Source organism: Drosophila arizonae, chromosome 4 (assembly GCF_054131065.1).
Source record: "Drosophila arizonae isolate 15081-1271.41 chromosome 4, UAZ_ARI_1.0, whole genome shotgun sequence".
Classification (NCBI taxonomy): domain Eukaryota; kingdom Metazoa; phylum Arthropoda; class Insecta; order Diptera; family Drosophilidae; genus Drosophila; species Drosophila arizonae.
In genome coordinates, this window is record NC_142924.1 from 1,228,977 (window position 1) to 1,246,358 (window position 17,382).

Sequence of the window (17,382 nt, forward strand, 5' to 3'; positions counted from 1 at the left end):
ATATAAGACAAATAGTTCAGATGAACCAATCGTAACGCACGATTCAGCTGCGCGGTCTTTTTGAATTTTATTCGATCTTCCGGTACTTCATTTGTGTTTAAGACCATTTTATGCGGATTATGGTAATTATTTTATTTAAAATATGAACATTAAAATAAACACTAAGTCTCTAAAACAAATTTATCACGTGCGCCGCTTAACGATTTCCATGTTGGCCAACTTGAGTATGCGATTGAAATCAACTTTGGTGTGGGCACGCCAATACTTGCAACGGCCCCACATGACGGCTGGGTAATTCGGACTAGAAATACCATGGAACAGACGCGCTATATTGCGCCCACTGAACGTATTGTCGGGATACATGTTGATCAAAGCATGCACATCAGCTATAATATGATCATCCGGCACATCACTTGGCTATAAGAATGGTCAAGAGTTATAGTGGATCTATTTTGGGAAACCTTTTCTCTAAGACTTACCTCAATTTCTAGCTCCAAGTCTTGTGGATAGTCGTTGCGGAAGTAGTTTCGTACAATGCCCTTCAACTGGGCACAGCGATCCTGGGGAAAATCCACAGAGCAGCATTGTCCACACGAGCTGTAGGCCACGGCGGACAACCCATGAGCCACGTACTGCAACTGGATGAGCTGAGTGCGCTCCTGCATAACCGATCGAGTGTATAACGTATCAAGGGCATCGTCAATTTCTGCTTCTGTGAAGTCACCCGGCGCCTTGATGCGAAAGCCCAGGTCAAAGAAATTCACTGAGATGGGCGAACGCTTTGGATAGCCATTGACTAGTAAGTACAGAATATATGTTATACCAATATAATTTGCATAGAGTACGAGTTATTGCACACCCTGCATCCACTCCAGATTCTTTAGCTGATACTTGACCACTCCGCTGTTCCAGCCAATGCCGGCCGCGATGTCTACGACGGAGAATTCTATAATGTTTGCATCCTCCTTGAATGTTTTGTTCTTAATCTGCAGCGCGATGGCCATGGCCAGGGGAGGACATTCTTTGGCGGCGTGTCTGAGCAGTAAGGGAGTGTATTTAAATAGTATATAAATAGTTTATACTCGCATTATACATAATAACTTACTTCAGATATTTGGGGCCGCCGTAGGATATCACTTTGGCCATGATATACGCCGAGCTGAGCACATTCATACACCAGCGTGGCTCCAGCTCCATGTAGCAGAGCAGCGTTGATATATTCTCGGCGGGAATGTCCAGCGCTTCGACTGTCTTCTCCACCGAGAAGCCGATCTCATGTCCGGGACAGATATGCTCCCGTGTGCCTGCCTCACTTGCAGCCCTAGGTTCCACAGAGTTCTTCTTCGCATCTAGCTGCTTATCGCAGCTGCAGGGCACAAAGATGCGCTGCAGCAGCTTGCGTATGACATGGCGATCGATGGAATTGGCATACACATGTCGACGCAACTCGTTCTGATCCCCGCCCTTGGGGTCCAAGAACAGATGGCAATGCGACAGCAGACCATCACGTCCAGCGCGTCCAATCTCCTGCACATAGCTCTCGAAATTCCGCGGCATATTATAATGGATAACAGCGCGAATATCGGGCTTATTGATGCCCATGCCGAAGGCGATGGTGGCCACCACAATGCGCAGTTCGTTGCCCATAAAGGCGTTCTGCACGGTGCGGCGTCTAGAGGCGGGCATGCCCGCGTGATAGGGCTCAGCCTGCCAGTTCACCCGCTTACGCTTTCTCTTCGTCTGGTCGGGTGCTTGATTCGATTTCTTGTCCTGCATGCAGGTCCTAATGAAACTAGCTATTCGCTCGCATTCGTCACGCCGCGTGCAATAGATGATAATCGATTGACAGCTCTCGAATCTGCGAAGGGTACAGAAGGCAGTTTATAATTTGTGTAAGACCGAGGAACTCAGGATTCGCCCACCTCTGGCTGTTGAGCAGCTGCAGCAGTGCCGCGTCACGGTTCTCATCCTTGGAAACGGAGAGTATTAGATTATCGGGCAAGGGTGTGTCGCTTATTATGCCATGCTCCCCATCCGTGATGCCCAAATGCTCGATGATGCTGATGCGAGTAGGCAACGTCGCTGTGGCCGTCAGACCGAGCACCGTCTGCACGCCCAGATTCTTCTTGAGCACTTTGCATATCATTAGGTAGCTGGGACGAAAGTTGTGACTCCACTGGGAAACACAATGCGCCTCATCGATGCAAGCAAAGGCGATGGGCGGCAGCTGTCGCAAGATCGCACCGAAGCCCGTGGCACGCTCCCCCGAGACCACAGCCTCTGGCGAGACGAGAAGTATATCAATCTCGCCATCGGCTATGAGCTGCTGAATCTTGAGCCGCTGCTGTGGCGTTTGATTCGTGTGCAAGCAGTGGGCGCGCAGAAAGTGCGGCACACCCGTCACCTGGTCCTCCATGAGCGACACCAGCGGAGAGATGACCAATGTAATGGCTCCCAGACGGCGACTGTACAGGTAAGCGGGCAGCTGATAGCACAGCGACTTTCCGCTGCCCGTGCTGAGGGTGACCAACGTAGACATGCCGCTGAGTATGCGCATCACAGCACGATCCTGACCTGCAACGGGGCATCCATATATCAGTGACTCTAATGAACGGATATAGCTTACCCTTGCGGAAGCTGCTGTGTCCAAACATGTGCAGCGCCTCGATGACCTCGTCTGTCGGGTCCTGCAAACTGCCATCCGCCTTGAGCTCGTAGAGCGGCTGCACACCTCCATGCTGAGTTCGTGCTGGTCCCCCTCCATTCGATGCGCTAGCATCCAGGCCGGCTTCCTTGAGGAACTGCTCGGGTATCTTATGGCCCACATAGCTCTTAATGGGCGATTCAACTTTCTGTGCTTGTGCTGCATCAACAGCTGCATCCAAGGCCTCGAAATCAATGTCCCCCTCATCACTAGACATGTTCAGCTGCGCAGAGGGATTCTCGCCAGACTCAGCAATCTCCTCCTCATCACAGCTGCTGCTGCTGCTGGAGTCAGCGTGCTGATAAATAACATTTGTGTTGGCTGCCTGTGGCAGGCGCTCAATGTTGCGACTGTGCGCCGCTAGGGCTCCCTGTGTGGCCATCATCTCGACCTCAGCTAGCGTGGGGAATGGCGACGGGTCCTCCTCCAGCTGCGCGCTCAGCGGCAACAGCGTATCGCCCTTGATCTTGCACTGCTGCGCGAAATGACCCACCTGGCCGCAATTGAAACAGGTCAACACACCTCCATCGCAGCCACCCATGTCCATGTCGGGGCCGGCCAGGGCAGCCACTCGCTTCTTGTGCCTCCACTGCTGCTTCTTGTACTTACTGAAGTTGACGGTCTTCTTGCCACGCGAGAACTTCTTTTTCTGTATGTTGATCGTCACAAAGTTCTCATTCAGCTTGCCCGCCGCGATCCTCGCCTCCAGCTTCAGACGTGCAGCTGCTCGCTTCTCGTTCACAGAGGCAGAGGCAGAGGAGGAGGCGGCAGCAGCTTCCCCTGTGGGCCGGCCACTGGAAAAGTTGCTAATATACTGCTGAGCTGTCTCGTCAGCTTTCTCTAGTTCGTCGAGCTTGATGCGTGGCACGCAGGTTATATCGCCCGACTCGAGCGCTAGCACATATTTGAGATCTTTGGGGTTCAATGGCTGCTCCTGCAGCTCCTCCTCGACCTGGTCGGCAGCTGTAGCTGCAGCTGCTTTCGCTCTCGACTTGGACTTGGCTTTTGCCTTCTCCACTTTTGGCTTGTCAGTCTTTTCTGCTTTCTGTCTGACTGCCTTCGTGCCCTTGGGCTTGGCTGCCTTCTCCACTTTGGGTTTCTTTTCAGCCTTCGGTTTCTGCCTTTTGGCCGTGGCCTGCTTGCGCTTGGACTTGGGCAGCTCTGGTTCGTAGTTTTCGTCGCCATCCTCGTCCGCTGAGAAATCTTTATCCTCCTTGCATTCGTCGGTTGTGTCGGGATCGTTTGGATGAGGATCCACTTCAGGCACCGTTCCTGGCGATTCGCTTGTGGGCATGATGCGTCGACGCTTGGCTATGTGCCTATACTCCGGCTGCTCCGCTTCCTCTTCGCTGTCGGCCACAACAGAATCGGAATTGGAGTCGAAGTCTTCTTCCATTGCCACTTCAACTGGAGCCTGAACTGGAACTTCAATAGGAGCTGAGGCTGAAGCTATAGGCGACTCCTGCATCTTTTCAACTGAATCCGCTGGCTTCGACTCGTCTAGAGGCGTTGGCAATGGGGAGTCAATTGCCCTTAGCTTGCTTAAATCTAAATTGGACAAGCCATAATTTGTTTTCCTAGCTGGAGTCGCATTGTTGTTGGGCTCTTTGACCGTCAGTTTCCTTGGCTGTTCCAGCGAATTTTCAGCTGTGTTGCGTTGCAGCCAACCTTCGTCGACGTGCGTTTTAATGGGCTCCTTTGCTGGTCCTTTGTGATCGGTAAGCAGCAGAGCATTGGCTGCAATCACCTCTGCCTTGTGCTCCTGCGCCTTGCGTATGAGTATGGTCTCTAGATCAGGCAACTGCTCTTCTTGCTCTCCAGCTGCGCCAGCCATCGATCCAGTGGCACTAACATTGAGAGCACCGCGGGAGAGCGGCTTGCGAGGATTACGCTTGGCAAAGCTGCGCGAGGATTGAAACAGTTTGCTGCTGACACTCGGCTTCACGCAGGGCGTTCTCGGCTTGGCTGACTCGGTTGGCGACGTCACCAGTGCCGCTACTGGCTGCTGCTTGCTCACATTTTCGCCCCAGGCGCTCACGTTCTGCGCCAGCTCTTCGACAGCCTCAAATTTGCGTATTACATGATTCTCGTCACGATTCATAAGATTCGTCAGAGCCTGCGGCGTGGGCAAATCCTTGATGTTTGAGAAGGCGTTCTCCTTGCTTTGCTGCATCAGCGCTGTAATGTCCATCGGCAGCTGGGGTCCGCCATTGACACTCTCCGTTTCGGGGCTCTGGTCCATTAAAGTGACGCCCAGATCCTCGGACTGCGTCATTTCCAGCACATCAAATCCGTCCTCGCAGAGCACATCGTTCAACGTCTCCTCAAGAAACGAGGTCTTCAGTTTGTAGTACATCTTGTAGGAGTCGCGTATCTCCTGACTGGCCTCCCTTATGTCGTACTATAGGAAACTTAGTTATAATTTCAGTACCACAGAGCATTCAGTTAAATCTCTCTCACCTTCGAGGGCACACGGCCGTGCTTCTTCTTGAAATCTTTTTCCCATAGTTTGACACGCAGCTTGTACTTTTGATACTTGTCTTTATAAATTGATTCGTCCATTGGTTTCAATTCGATTCTACATTTAAACACAGCTAAGCAAAATTACCTACAGCAATGCACACAAGCATAACACACCTGTTTTTCTGCTGAGCGCGCGCTTTTTTGCAGGTGCTGCCAGACTGCTAAAGTGCCAAAGTGTTAATACGATAGGCGCCAAAATTTGATCTTGACTACAATTTAAATATCCGTATTATACTTTTTTATTATTTAGTTGTGCACGTAATCATTGAGACCTTCGTTCCAATGCGCCATCTGTATCCATCCTCGCGGAGCACAACGTGTAACGTCTATTCAAAGAATTACTTTTTCAGTTTGTAGTATTCATTTGATTTATTTATTTTTTAAATAGTATTCAAGCCTTGCAATTGCAATTGAAAAATGCATTCCATGTGACACTTGGAAAATCAAAAATTTCGTTAAACGAGGAATTACAAGATACAAGATATCAGAGAATTAGTGCACTAATTTTTGCGTAAATACTTAATTCAATCAAGTTAAACCTTCAAGAATGTGGGGCGGGGTGAGGACATAAAGGGCTTGCGCGTAAATAAACGTGGATTCGGCGAGAATGTCAACAAGTTCTGTCTCGTTTTTGTTTGTATTTTAATCGTTTTTCAGTTTCCTTTTCCTTCTTTGTTAACATGCATTTTTTGTTGCGGGTTCTTCAACTCATCCACCACCTACATTCTTACATGAGTATCAAGGCAATGTCCTCCGGCTGCATGGCTGGACAGCGCCAGTTGTACAAATAGTACTGCAAATTGCCATCGCCGGCACCAAACTTAAGCGGCACAAAGAACTTCTTATTCTCCATCAGATCGAGAGCATTGTAGACATCCATTTGGACGTTACGCGCAGAGATCAGGGCATCGTTCATTAGTTCCAGCCAAGGTGTCTTTGTGGACACATTGTAGAATGAGTACGCGGCACGTACGGTTTTGTGCACGGCATGATGCATCACGGACGAGGGCAGACAATAGTAGCTGGTCAGATCGGTAATGTTGCCCTTCTCATCGGCGACTACGAAGCAATCGACTATGCCCTCCTTGGGCGTGAACCAATGACGGAACTCCTCTTTGGTGAACACTGGGCACAGGGAGAAACGCTTTAGATACTCCTCCAGCAGTTTGTGCGCCTTGTCCATATCCTTAGACGTGATGCGACGATAGCCCTTTGTCTTGGGCTGGTCAGGCAGTTTGTACAGCTTCACAGTGCGTTGCATGGTCATGTTGCGAGCCAAATGGGAGAAACGCACATCCACCAGCTTCTTAGGATTCAGCGAGCGGTGCCAATAGCGACAGGTGGCCACAGGCGTTGGCAGAACCACGCCCGCAGTGTACGCAGCCTGAAATATTCCGGTCAGATTGACGCGACGTGTGATCTCGCGTATCAGCACAGGGGCAACGCGCTTGCTGCGCAATTTCTTGTGCACACAGAGAAAATTGATGTCCACCACTTTCAGCACCTTGTCGTACGAGCGCAGCTTACTTGGTATGGCCGAAATGAAGCCCACTAGTTTGCCCGACTTCTCGACCCGCACGCCCACATGCCAGTCACGCTTCCAGCCAGGTGGCTGCAGGGACCACTTCAAAAACTCTGGCTGATAGTCGAAACGGAACATGGCATCATCGTCCTCCACATAGTTCTCGTTGAGCAGCGTATAGAGCTCCTTATTGTCGTTGGGATCGTTCACATCGATTGTCACCCATTTGAAACCGCTGGGCAAGGTGTACGGCTCGGCACGTATCTCAGAAATCTCTTTGTTTGGCTCGATGCACTCATTTGTGGTCACCAGTTCGTTTAGCTTTGGCACCGGTTGCGTTGACCAGAATGTAAATTGCTTCGACTGTGGCCGTGTGAAGCTCACTGCTTCATTGACTGCCTGCAGCAGTGCTTGTTTGCCTAAAATATTACATATATTATTATTAAATACTCCGTATATTGATCTTCCTATTCAGCATGGTCCAGGCCGCACACATACAATCACAATCACAGTATATTCCTGGTCGGACCTAACCTCATTCTGTGTGCCGCCCATTCCAATTGAATTTTCGTGCACTGTTTTACTTACTAGAGTCTAACGATATATAGGCACCATTTTTGGCCAGCGTTGACCGTTCTGGTGGTGGTGCTGCTGCTGCTGCTGCTGCGGGCGCCGACTCGTTCTCATTGGCCTCATTGGCTTCGTTTTCCGCCGACCCAGGCTTCTTTATTTTTAAGCCGGCAACGGCGCTTGCTAGCATTTGCGCCGATGCGTTTGCCAATTCTTTAGTCTTCTGCCTTAGTTCATGCTCACTGTTATCATCTGGACTGGCTGCGGGTGCATTATCGTTCGGCATTTCTCTGTTGCGTTTGAGGATTTGTAAGAAGTTTATTAATATGTGCTAGCAAAAAAATAATTGCAATGAAATCGCAAAACTATTAGCAGCTGACTCACTAACGCAGCTGCCAGATCTCGCACATAAAATGTACAACTAAATAATATTTAATGGCCACCCTAATTTGTAGTTTGGCAGCAATCGATTTTCATTCTCATTTAAATATATTTGTAAAAAAATGTGTGTGAGCTGTTTATATATATGAAATTTGTAAACATGTTAGCAACAATACTTACCAGTTAAATTCAAGTGATTAACAGAAAATTTAATAAAAACTTACAGCACTGTCTATCGATAGTTGTCGATAGTGTCGTCTCAGACATGAAACGTTGACGTTGAATTCAAATTTCAGCTTTAATTGTTAAAGTATATGTTTGTAAACATGCTTAAATAATTCACATATTTCTGTATTGCAATAGAATAAAACACCAGATGCTAGTCAATTTATTGGATATTTAATACCACCAACAGCACAGCTGTGCTGAACAGCACGAAAACAGCTGATCGCAACTCGATGCGCACTAAAATTACATCGCTGAATGGTGGGTAAACAACACTACAGAGAACATAAATAAACATGCACAGTTGCTGATAAGAGCAAATAGCGCACGCGAACAGCGACCGCGTCTCAATTCTAGCAACGTCAGCTATAGTTGTCGTACACAGAATGAGCCTGACAAAGAAGCGGATTAAAATTGTTTCGGGCAGCTCAATTATTGGCCTGGCCCTCATCTATTTGTACAAATTTGCGATCGCTCCCGCCACTAGCGTGCCAAGAGCTAGTTCCGTTGCTCACGGGGTCGAGGAGCAACGTCAGTGGCCCCCCACCGAGGATGCTGTTCAGCGCAATCTACAAATCGCCTACGAGGCTCAAAATGCGCTTCTGCATCAGCAGCGACAGGAGCTGCTGCACACTAAAGAACAGCTGGCCCAGCTGGAGGAACAGGTGCGCTCCCTGCAGGCCAGCACGCCACGCAAATATCCGAAGGTCAAGTATCTCAACTATAAGAATCGGAAGCGCATTTTGATCACCGGCGGCGCCGGCTTTGTGGGGTCCCATCTAGTGGACGACCTGATGATCCAGGGTCATGAGGTAATTGTGGTGGACAACTTCTTTACGGGGCGTAAGCGCAACGTGGAGCATTGGTTGGGTCATGAGAACTTTGAGCTCATCCACCATGACATTGTGAATCCGCTGTTCATCGAGATCGACGAGATCTATCATCTGGCGTCGCCCGCATCGCCGCCCCACTATATGTACAATCCGGTGAAGACAATAAAGACAAATACCATGGGCACCATCAATGTGCTGGGACTGGCCAAGCGGGTCATGGCTAAGGTGCTGATTGCCAGCACCTCGGAGGTCTACGGAGATCCCACAGTGCATCCGCAGCCGGAGACCTATTGGGGTCATGTGAATCCCATAGGTCCACGCGCCTGCTACGACGAGGGCAAGCGCGTCTCCGAGACGCTCAGCTATGCCTATGCCAAGCAGGTGAGTTCTGACGTCATTGACTACCTGATGTATATTCCACTTGGGCTATGAGCGGAATGTGCCTTATAAGGAAAGCCCAATTAAGCCAGTTGGAATTAGTTAGCGTGGTGAACTGATAGAAGAAAAACTATTCTCCCTATATGTATCTGAACTGATATTTTAATGCATATACATATATACATATGTATATCATTCTAGGGCTAGGCGACTACCGCTGGCGTCATTCGATTATCTGATTGGGATCAATCCAATTGGAATGTGCAGCGATGCATTAAATTAATTTGTTTGAGTAGAAGATAAACAAATCAAGCATAACAAAAGACTAACTGGTTTAAGCGGGCCTTATCTATATGGTATAAATGTATATCAGGTTTCTACGAGGCGAGGGTGACTTGAAAAGTTCCCGTCCTACTGCATCGTGTGCTGCCGGAAAACATTCCGAAATTGACCTTCAGTCAGAGACAATGCCTCGGAGTTCCGGATGCCAGCACTTGAGTTAGCTAGCGATAAAGCAGAACTGATAAGATAGGGAATATTACATGCTTACTGTTTTATCCAATGGGAGTTAATGGTAATGCCTGCTCCATTTGCTTTTAGGAGAAGGTGCAAGTGCGCGTGGCACGCATCTTCAACACATACGGGCCGCGGATGCACATGAACGACGGCCGCGTCGTGTCCAACTTCATACTGCAGGCGCTGCGCAATGAGACGATCACGGTTTATGGCAACGGGAAGCAGACGCGCTCGTTTCAATACGTATCGGATCTGGTGGATGGCCTGATTGCACTGATGGCTTCCAATTACACGCAGCCCGTGAATCTGGGCAATCCCGTGGAGCAGACGATTGGCGAATTCGCCAATATCATCAAGCATCTGGTGGGCGGGCAGAGCGAGGTGAAGCAGATCAAGGCCATGGAGGATGATCCGCAGCGCCGCAAGCCGGACATCACGCGCGCCAAGAAGCGCCTCAACTGGGAGCCCAAAGTGCCGCTGGAGTCGGGCCTGCTGCAAACCATATCATACTTCCGCAACGAGCTCGCGCGCAGCGACCGCTTCCAGGAGAGCTCCCGCAAGTACTTTGAGTCTCCCGATCTGCAGCGCATTCGGCCCTAGATGAAACTCCTCGGCCAACATCAATAATATGTGCCTCTCAATTATTGTAATTGGAACACACACACGTCTCTAGTCTGCAACAAATGTAAAGGTGACCAACGATAGCGCTAATCTTATGGCTTCCCCATCCCGCTGCTCTCATTCACCATGGCCCCCGCCCATTCAGTTAAGGCCCCAACTATATTTAAGTCACAACACAGGGTGTTCTCGGCCTGCCGCCAACTAAGGTTCCAGCTATCAACGTGTTGATAGTTCTCTCCTTCTCCCTCTAGTTTCCATGTTACAGTTAGTTCAAGTGCTTCGTGGTGGCAGTCTCCGAGTGTGCAATATCCTGCACTCCAAGGACAATGTCGTACAGCTTCTATATTGTCTTTGCCTAAGCTAATTGAAATCTATTCTATGTGTTAAGTCTGCCTTCTCCCTGCCCTTGCAGTTGGCCCAGTTTAGACACACACTTGTGCAAACTGTATTTGCTAAGTATACGTATGTTAGTCCGACTAAGTCAGCTGGGCTCATTCCGCTGCTCTTCCCTCTTGAATACTTCAGACTCACATGAGCTGCTCAGTTAACTATATAGCCCATAGACGCGTAGCAGTCTCAGTGAATAGATTGGTCCTCATCAAATCTTGATCATACATATCCTGACTCTACACAAACTGTATCCACCTGCAAGGGTATTTCGACTTCGGCCTGGGCCGCAGCCACCACTTATCTGTTGTACAATATATTAGTAGAGTAGTTGGTAGTTGATTAAATGTGGTTCTTTAAGTTTTCGAATACGAATGACTCTTTACTCTTTTTACTCTACGCATTAGCCACGTACACAGACAAACTATATACACTATCTATGAGCTACACCTTTGTTGAATGCTTATAACTGTAGTTTAGTAACTAAATTAGCTTATATCGATATTTGCACCTGAACTTAAAAGCTAAATCGACTGGCAATCTGCTACTAGAGCTGGAGCTGGAGCTGGAGCTGGCGCTGAGGCTGACTTTCACCTGGCCAGTGGTTCGAGCATCTCGAGGAACAGCTTCTTCATGTTGATGTGCTCGTCGCGTGCCACGCCCCGCCAGAAGCGACGCAGTATGTCATCCGCCTGTCGCAGCGACGGCAGCAGCAGGAGCAGCTGCTGCTGGTGGGAGACGGCCGAGGAGTGGCGCAGCAGGTAGACCACGTCGTTGAGCGAGTTGAGGATGGTGTCGCGGAAGGCGCGCAACGAGCTCTGGTCGTCCAGCAGTATATCACAGTTGGACAGCAGCAGCGCCTTCAGCAGATAGTACTCCTCGCGCCGTGGCGAAATGCGCTCCATGCGCTGCGCTATTTGAACGCAGTGATAGTAGAACTCCGTATAGCCGCACTCCTTGGCCAGCAGCTCGTCCATCCAGACGTCGGTGGCGAAGCAGAGTTTGCCATTGAACGGCAGCGAGCGGAAGGTTGTCTGCAGCGTCAGAATCTCTGCCCACGAGACCTGCAGCAGCTTCATCTGATCATTCAGTGGCAGGTCCAGGAAACCTGGAATCTGCTTGGCCCAGCCAATGACGCTGACCAGCTCCTTGTCGTAGAGATCGCTAAGTACACCAAGTATCTCGTTCGGATCGTTGTTGTTGTTCTGAAAAATGCAAGTGCCATTGGAGGTGCCGTTGCTGACCTCCAGCTTCACGCTGCCGGAGGACGAAGAGGCCTCATCATTCAAGCTGGTCGTGTGGGGCTGCTGCGACTGCTGCTGCTGTGACTGTTGCTGTTGCTGCTGTGCCTGCACGCTGAGCGCATCGGGCTCATAGCTGTTGAGCACGTCCAGTATCTTGACGTCGCCCAGCGATGTGGTGCTGGACTGGTAAAGCAGTTGCATGGTCTGGTACGAATTCGACACCGGATTGCGTCTATATTTCTGACGGCCGCCGCGCACGCGATCCAAGCGAACGCCCTCCTGGAATGAGGAAGACTGTTATACAATGAGGCAGACAGAGAGAACGAGCGTACCTTGAGCATGCCCATGAGCAGGCACTTTTGGAAGCGACACGCCTGGCAGGCCTTGCGCCGTCGCTTGTTGATCTCGCATTCGTTGTTCGCCGGGCAGGTGTACTCGATGTTGCCCTGGATGGTGCGCTTGAAGAAGGCCTTGCAAGCCTCGCAGCTGGCCACGCCGTAGTGGTAGCCCGATGCCACATCGCCGCAGACAAGGCAGAGGCGACGCATCTCGTCGCGCACCGACCCGCTGCCCGCATTAGCACTCGAGTTTTGGGCGCCGCTGCTGCCGCTGTTGACACCGTTTCCTTTGTTGCTGTCGCCATCGTTGCTCAGCGAGACGTTGTGCAGGTCGCAGGACAAGGATGTGGTCGAGCTGCAGAGCTGGCGCTCTGGCGACACGGATGGCGAGGACTTCATGCCGCTGTTGCTGTTGCTCGAATTGTTGTGGGCGGTGGTTGCCTTGGAGCTGGGACTGCAGCACGAATTGCTGGCGCCGCCAGCCGATGATGTGTCCACCTCCTGTTTGATGTGCAGCACACTAACCCCGTCGGACATATTCGAGCGCGAAAGTTGAGCTGCAAGCGGAACAGTATGAGCGTTTAGCTATCAGGGGACATTCCAATTCACGCATACGACTCTTGATTCTTGCTGATTGGATTTTAAATGTCAAAAGTACATGGGCGACGTCGCTACATGATAAAAAAGAGCGACAGCGCGGCTAATTATTAATGAACGTGAACAAGAGCGACGTGAAACAAAACAAAAAAGTAAAGCACGCACACATACAAAGGCACAGACACAGCTAACAAATGCAATTAGAATTGTGGAATCCACTCAGAATGCTGTTAGAATTACCCTCTCTGTTCATGTGCGTGTGTGTGAGTTTGTAAGCTTTACCTACTCGCACTCGCAAATACTAGCCCATGCGCTGGCCCTTTCACGCGTCCAATTGGATGATGACAGAGACGCTCAGCGCGGTGGAAAAGTACAATGCCGCGATAACGGTACTATGCGTAAGAGTGTTTACACTTGGCAAATAATTAACAGTTACGCTACTCAGTAAATCACGACTGGAAGGCCTGATTAAAAATAAAATACAAAATGGCCAAAGAATCTAGCTATAATGCTATACGCAGAGAGATGCACGTTTTTAGTGCGCGTTCTCATTTCATTTCTTATCACAATCCAGGTGGGTGTGTGTTTGTTGATAATAGGTGTGTAGCCACTGTCTCTATATACTTACATAAAGATTTGTTGAAGATCTTGATATTTGTAAATGTAATCAGTGAACGTGCTTGTTCCACACAGTTTATTGTATTCCAATGATCCAATCAGAATCCAGTCAACACATTTTGATACATAACATATATACACTCTCACATACATGCATACATACTCTCATGCATATGCATTTATTTTGGTTCGAGCACTTTGTTATGGCTTTTGTTGTCTGCGTGCGTCTGCATCTTTTTGTGCTTTGACCATTCAGCAATATTTGTGTTTAGCAATGCGTCTTGATTTAGCTAAAGAATATCCTGTATTTCCTGTTTTGCGTTTATAACTATTATGCATATTGCATTTTTTTTTTACTTTTTCAACTATGTTAACTGGCAGCTGCTGTTTTCGCATTGGTGTAAACGCGGTGAATTTCTATCATCCTCTAAGCACAATGTGAATTAGGCGACCACTATGGCTATTGGTTTATCATTTTTATCTGTTGACGCTAAATATTTACAGAACTTTAACGCAGTAAAATAAATATATGTACATATATATAAAATCCAATGTCACTATCGATAGGCAACGATAACAAATGTCGCACGACAATTATCGCAATTCAGTGTCGCGCATATCGATGGATAAGACGATACTCTGAATCTCTAGGTATCGCACGCAAATTAGCCCCATCCCTAGTGCAAAACATAGCAAAAACAATTGCGCGATAGAAATTATTTTAGAAATACAAATAAATAGCCAGTTTTTACAATAGAACCATTGAATAGTGTTATCGTACACGTTGTCCAAAGCTTTGGCCGTGCATAAAAGGTGTTTTTGTTGAAAAGTAAGTAAATGCTTAGGCGATACGTGTTCATTTCGTTTGTTGTTGTTGGTTTGGGGTTTTATCAGAGCTCAACCCAAAATACATCATTCCATATGTATATTTGCTTTGTTAGTTCGCTTGCGTCTAATACGCAATCGAAATATGCTGGCCCAGCCCCTGAGCTGTTGCATATTTTAAAGTTACTTCACGTCTCAACGGTAATATCTAAATCAGAGCTATAATTGCTTTGTTTTGCTCCAACATACCCTGAAGACAATGGAGGTATAGGGTATACAAATTTTGTGCATATATTTGTATCAGTAAATAGAATAAATATAAAATTTGCGAGGTCAGTAAGAATCCATGAGTTAGTCTATGACTGTAGAGATATCTGTGCATATAGAGGGTATTTAGGAATAGGAAATTGTCATTATATGGTTTATACAGGGTATTCTAAACATTTTTACCATTGCAGCCCAAAGAACAGAGAAGCAGACACAATGATGAGCCTGCTAGGGCGACCCGATGTGGATGCGGGTGAGGTGTTTGTCAATTTCAATCAAAACATAACGTGAGTGTGTGTAAATATGATTAAATGCAATCTATTAAGTATTGTTCTCGCTTAGTTCGCTGGCTGTGGCGACCAGCGGTAGTTACAGCCTGTATAGCCTGAGCTCTGTTGACTCCACGCTGGACAAAATCTATAACACAAAAAGCGATGATCTATTCCTCATCGAGCGACTCTTCGAGAGCTCCCTGGTTGCCATTGTGTCGCAGCGAGCGCCGCGCAAATTGAAAGTTTGCCATTTCAAAAAGCAGAGCGAAATTTGTAATTACTCTTACTCGAATACGATTTTGGCTGTGAAGCTGAATCGGGAGCGCTTGATTGTCTGCTTGGAGGAGTCGCTCTACATCCACAACATACAGGACATGAAGGTGGTGCACACCATACGCGATACGCCCTGCAACCAGCTGGGCTTGTGTGCACTCTCCTCCTCGTCGGAGCACTGCTACCTGGCCTACCCGGGCAGCGTGACAAGTGGCGAGGTGCAGATCTTCGATGCCATCAACTTGCACGCCAAGACTATGATACCCGCCCATGACACCCCATTGGCGGCCATTGCTTTTAGTCCGTCGGGCACAGAGATCGCGACGGCCAGCGAGCGCGGCACTGTGATTCGTGTGTTCAGCTCCCAGGATGGCAGCCGCTTGTTCGAGCTGCGACGCGGCCTCAAACGTTGCGTCTCCATAGTCTCGCTCTCGTTCAGCACTTGTGCTGAGTACTTGGTGTCCAGCTCGAACACGGAGACGGTGCACATATTCCGCTTGGATCGCAGCGCTGCCGAAAACAGCGATCATGGCAAACAGTCGAGCGACGATTGGATGGGGTAAGTTGAAGAGCTGTGGACTGCGAGGCTCAGTAGTCAGCTTTTGTTGTCTGTTTATTTTGGTGACGGTGTATATAGACATGCACATATAACACATATACGCTATATATACACTGACTCTCACTATCTTTCACCCATACAGAATTTTTGTGTACAGTGAAGACTTTGCCAAAGAATAGCTCACATATATAGTCTGCTTGTTTATCATTTGCTTTATCAATTTGAAGTTCTATTTTAATTTATTGAAATCTATTAGATGTCAGGTTAATATCATTTTGTTAGATTAGTTCTTGAGCTCTTGTTTTATTTGGGCCCTTTCGCTGTGTCGATCCTTCGGTTGTTTATCTTCTCTTTTCTTTTGTTTCTTTGTGTTTGGCACTTGACATTTATCTATTTTTCTTTTCTTTCATTTCTTCAATCAACCACCCACAAACCACAACCTCAACCACAACTACAACCACAACCACCACCACAACTACCACTCATCAAATCTATTCTCTCATGCAAAGTTACTCGTTTTTTAGATTCTTGAGCAAAACGGTGACCAGCTACTTGCCCACGCAGGTGACCGACGTGTTTAGCCAGGGACGCGCTTTCGCGTCGGTCACGCTGCCAGAGGCGGGTGTGCGACGCATGTGCGCCATAACCACGATACAGAAGCAGCTAAGGTGGGTCCTACACTCAACACAACACAACATATCCGAGTTCAATTATAATTATTATTGTATTCTCTTTGCAGACTCTTGATTGCCTCGCAGGATGGCTATTTGTACGTCTATTCCATACCCTCGGTTGAGGGCGCTGAGTGCCAGTTGCTGAAGCGTCACGATCTGCGCTTGGACGACAGCTACGCCATGGATGTTAAAGGTGCTTTATAATTCCATTTGAATCACACACACAACATCAGACACACACACCTACAATTGCAATGTCAAAACAAATTATTTAGTCGATTCACATCACACTTCAGGTCTGAACAGTAATGTTAGCATTGGCGGTGCGGCTGGTGTCCCAAATGCCGCTGCTGCTGCAGCTGCTGGGGATGGCAAAGCCAATGAGAAACCGGGCAGTTCGTCCAGCGGCGGGGGCAACGCAGGTGCCAGCTATGCCTCGGCTGTAAAGGGCGATGAACCGGCTGGTGGTTCATCCTCCTCCACTTAGGTGCAATTGAACTCACGCCGCAACAACCACAACTGATAACAGAACATGATAAAACATAAAGAAAAGAACAGAAGAAAACGAACTCACTCCTCAAAGTACTAAGGACGATGATGATAAAGTGATTGGATTTGGGTCATGCAGCTGGCGACGACATGTGGGAGACGGTAGCTCGCTCCATGACGTCAAACAAAAATAAGTAAATAAATGAATAGGTCTTAGACTTAGCTTTTAAATGTAATCAATTGACGATTCTTCCTCGGTTAATAAGTAAAAAGTTAAATTGAGTAACGCCTCATTTCTCAAAGCAATTTTTGTTAGTTTTTAAGTTCACTGTTCATGGCGCTGCCATCAATAGGAAAAGAAATGCTTTTGTCATACAATCTTAAGTTAGCTGTTATATTTTTCAATATTTTTTAATATACACTTGCTTTCAATTGAAATTTCTTACTAAATAAATTGCCTTTGTAAATTTATGTGCACATACTCTTTATTTGAACCCTTGACAATCCACCGAAAGCTCATATTCTAATTTATAATTTTTGCTTTAGTAACTTTGCAATACTCAGCA

General features: G+C 47.9%; 5 protein-coding genes across 10 annotated transcripts; 2 read left to right on the forward strand and 3 right to left on the reverse strand.

The window, feature by feature from the left end:
• Positions 1-106: 106 nt before the first annotated feature.
• On the reverse strand, positions 107-5,363 carry RecQ4 (RecQ4 helicase). The gene is made up of 7 exons (XM_018008875.2): positions 5,165-5,363; positions 2,627-5,105; positions 1,923-2,574; positions 1,106-1,858; positions 860-1,035; positions 480-796; positions 107-417 (listed from the first exon to the last, which is right to left on the reverse strand). The coding sequence occupies exons 1-7, from the start codon at positions 5,264-5,266 to the stop codon at positions 184-186; spliced, it is 4,713 nt and encodes a 1,570-aa protein (XP_017864364.1). The 5' UTR covers positions 5,267-5,363; the 3' UTR covers positions 107-183.
• Positions 5,364-5,569: 206 nt separating this feature from the next.
• On the reverse strand, positions 5,570-7,976 carry Nmt (N-myristoyl transferase). Of its 2 annotated transcripts, none has more exons than XM_018008841.2 (3): positions 7,881-7,976; positions 7,338-7,609; positions 5,570-7,168 (listed from the first exon to the last, which is right to left on the reverse strand). In XM_018008841.2, the coding sequence occupies exons 2-3, from the start codon at positions 7,603-7,605 to the stop codon at positions 5,955-5,957; spliced, it is 1,482 nt and encodes a 493-aa protein (XP_017864330.1). In that variant the 5' UTR covers positions 7,606-7,609; positions 7,881-7,976; the 3' UTR covers positions 5,570-5,954. The 2 variants fall into 2 exon arrangements, with proteins under 2 accessions (XP_017864330.1, XP_089322577.1); XM_089466451.1 differs by lacking the exon at positions 7,881-7,976 and adding an exon at positions 7,704-7,858.
• A 70-nt stretch (positions 7,977-8,046) lies between these two features.
• Uxs (UDP-xylose synthase) lies at positions 8,047-11,029 on the forward strand. The gene is made up of 2 exons (XM_018007857.2): positions 8,047-9,139; positions 9,737-11,029. The coding sequence occupies exons 1-2, from the start codon at positions 8,312-8,314 to the stop codon at positions 10,250-10,252; spliced, it is 1,344 nt and encodes a 447-aa protein (XP_017863346.1). The 5' UTR covers positions 8,047-8,311; the 3' UTR covers positions 10,253-11,029.
• On the reverse strand, positions 11,013-13,609 carry ERR (estrogen-related receptor). Of its 2 annotated transcripts, none has more exons than XM_018007856.2 (3): positions 13,468-13,609; positions 12,237-12,799; positions 11,013-12,183 (listed from the first exon to the last, which is right to left on the reverse strand). In XM_018007856.2, the coding sequence occupies exons 2-3, from the start codon at positions 12,777-12,779 to the stop codon at positions 11,251-11,253; spliced, it is 1,476 nt and encodes a 491-aa protein (XP_017863345.1). In that variant the 5' UTR covers positions 12,780-12,799; positions 13,468-13,609; the 3' UTR covers positions 11,013-11,250. The 2 variants fall into 2 exon arrangements, with proteins under 2 accessions (XP_017863345.1, XP_089322578.1); XM_089466452.1 differs by lacking the exon at positions 13,468-13,609 and adding an exon at positions 13,122-13,419.
• Positions 13,610-14,076: 467 nt separating this feature from the next.
• Positions 14,077-17,287, forward strand: Atg18a (Autophagy-related 18a). 4 transcript variants are annotated; one of them, XM_018007858.2, is made up of 6 exons: positions 14,077-14,286; positions 14,741-14,836; positions 14,892-15,653; positions 16,163-16,321; positions 16,393-16,520; positions 16,603-17,287. In XM_018007858.2, the coding sequence occupies exons 2-6, from the start codon at positions 14,766-14,768 to the stop codon at positions 16,812-16,814; spliced, it is 1,332 nt and encodes a 443-aa protein (XP_017863347.1). In that variant the 5' UTR covers positions 14,077-14,286; positions 14,741-14,765; the 3' UTR covers positions 16,815-17,287. The 4 variants fall into 4 exon arrangements, with proteins under 4 accessions (XP_017863347.1, XP_017863349.1, XP_017863348.1 ...); XM_018007860.2 differs by having other exon boundaries at positions 14,078-14,286; positions 16,624-17,287; XM_018007859.2 differs by having other exon boundaries at positions 14,078-14,286; positions 16,178-16,321.
• The last annotated feature ends 95 nt before the right edge of the window (positions 17,288-17,382 follow it).

Coding starts and splice junctions, on each gene's coding strand:
- RecQ4 (XM_018008875.2), bottom strand. CDS start 5,266: ATGGACGAATCAATTTATAAAGACAAGTATCAAAAGTACAAGCTGCGT. Junction 2,575..2,626: donor ACACAGCAGCTTCCGCAAGG/GTAAGCTATATC, acceptor GCCCCGTTGCAG/GTCAGGATCGTGCTGTGATG. Junction 418..479: donor ACTTGGAGCTAGAAATTGAG/GTAAGTCTTAGA, acceptor CCATTCTTATAG/CCAAGTGATGTGCCGGATGA.
- Nmt (XM_018008841.2), bottom strand. CDS start 7,605: ATGCCGAACGATAATGCACCCGCAGCCAGTCCAGATGATAACAGTGAG. Junction 7,169..7,337: donor CTATATATCGTTAGACTCTA/GTAAGTAAAACA, acceptor GTAATATTTTAG/GCAAACAAGCACTGCTGCAG.
- Uxs (XM_018007857.2), top strand. CDS start 8,312: ATGAGCCTGACAAAGAAGCGGATTAAAATTGTTTCGGGCAGCTCAATT. Junction 9,140..9,736: donor GCTATGCCTATGCCAAGCAG/GTGAGTTCTGAC, acceptor ATTTGCTTTTAG/GAGAAGGTGCAAGTGCGCGT.
- ERR (XM_018007856.2), bottom strand. CDS start 12,779: ATGTCCGACGGGGTTAGTGTGCTGCACATCAAACAGGAGGTGGACACA. Junction 12,184..12,236: donor TGCTCATGGGCATGCTCAAG/GTACGCTCGTTC, acceptor TCCTCATTCCAG/GAGGGCGTTCGCTTGGATCG.
- Atg18a (XM_018007858.2), top strand. CDS start 14,766: ATGATGAGCCTGCTAGGGCGACCCGATGTGGATGCGGGTGAGGTGTTT. Junction 14,837..14,891: donor AATTTCAATCAAAACATAAC/GTGAGTGTGTGT, acceptor GTTCTCGCTTAG/TTCGCTGGCTGTGGCGACCA. Junction 16,322..16,392: donor ACGATACAGAAGCAGCTAAG/GTGGGTCCTACA, acceptor TTCTCTTTGCAG/ACTCTTGATTGCCTCGCAGG.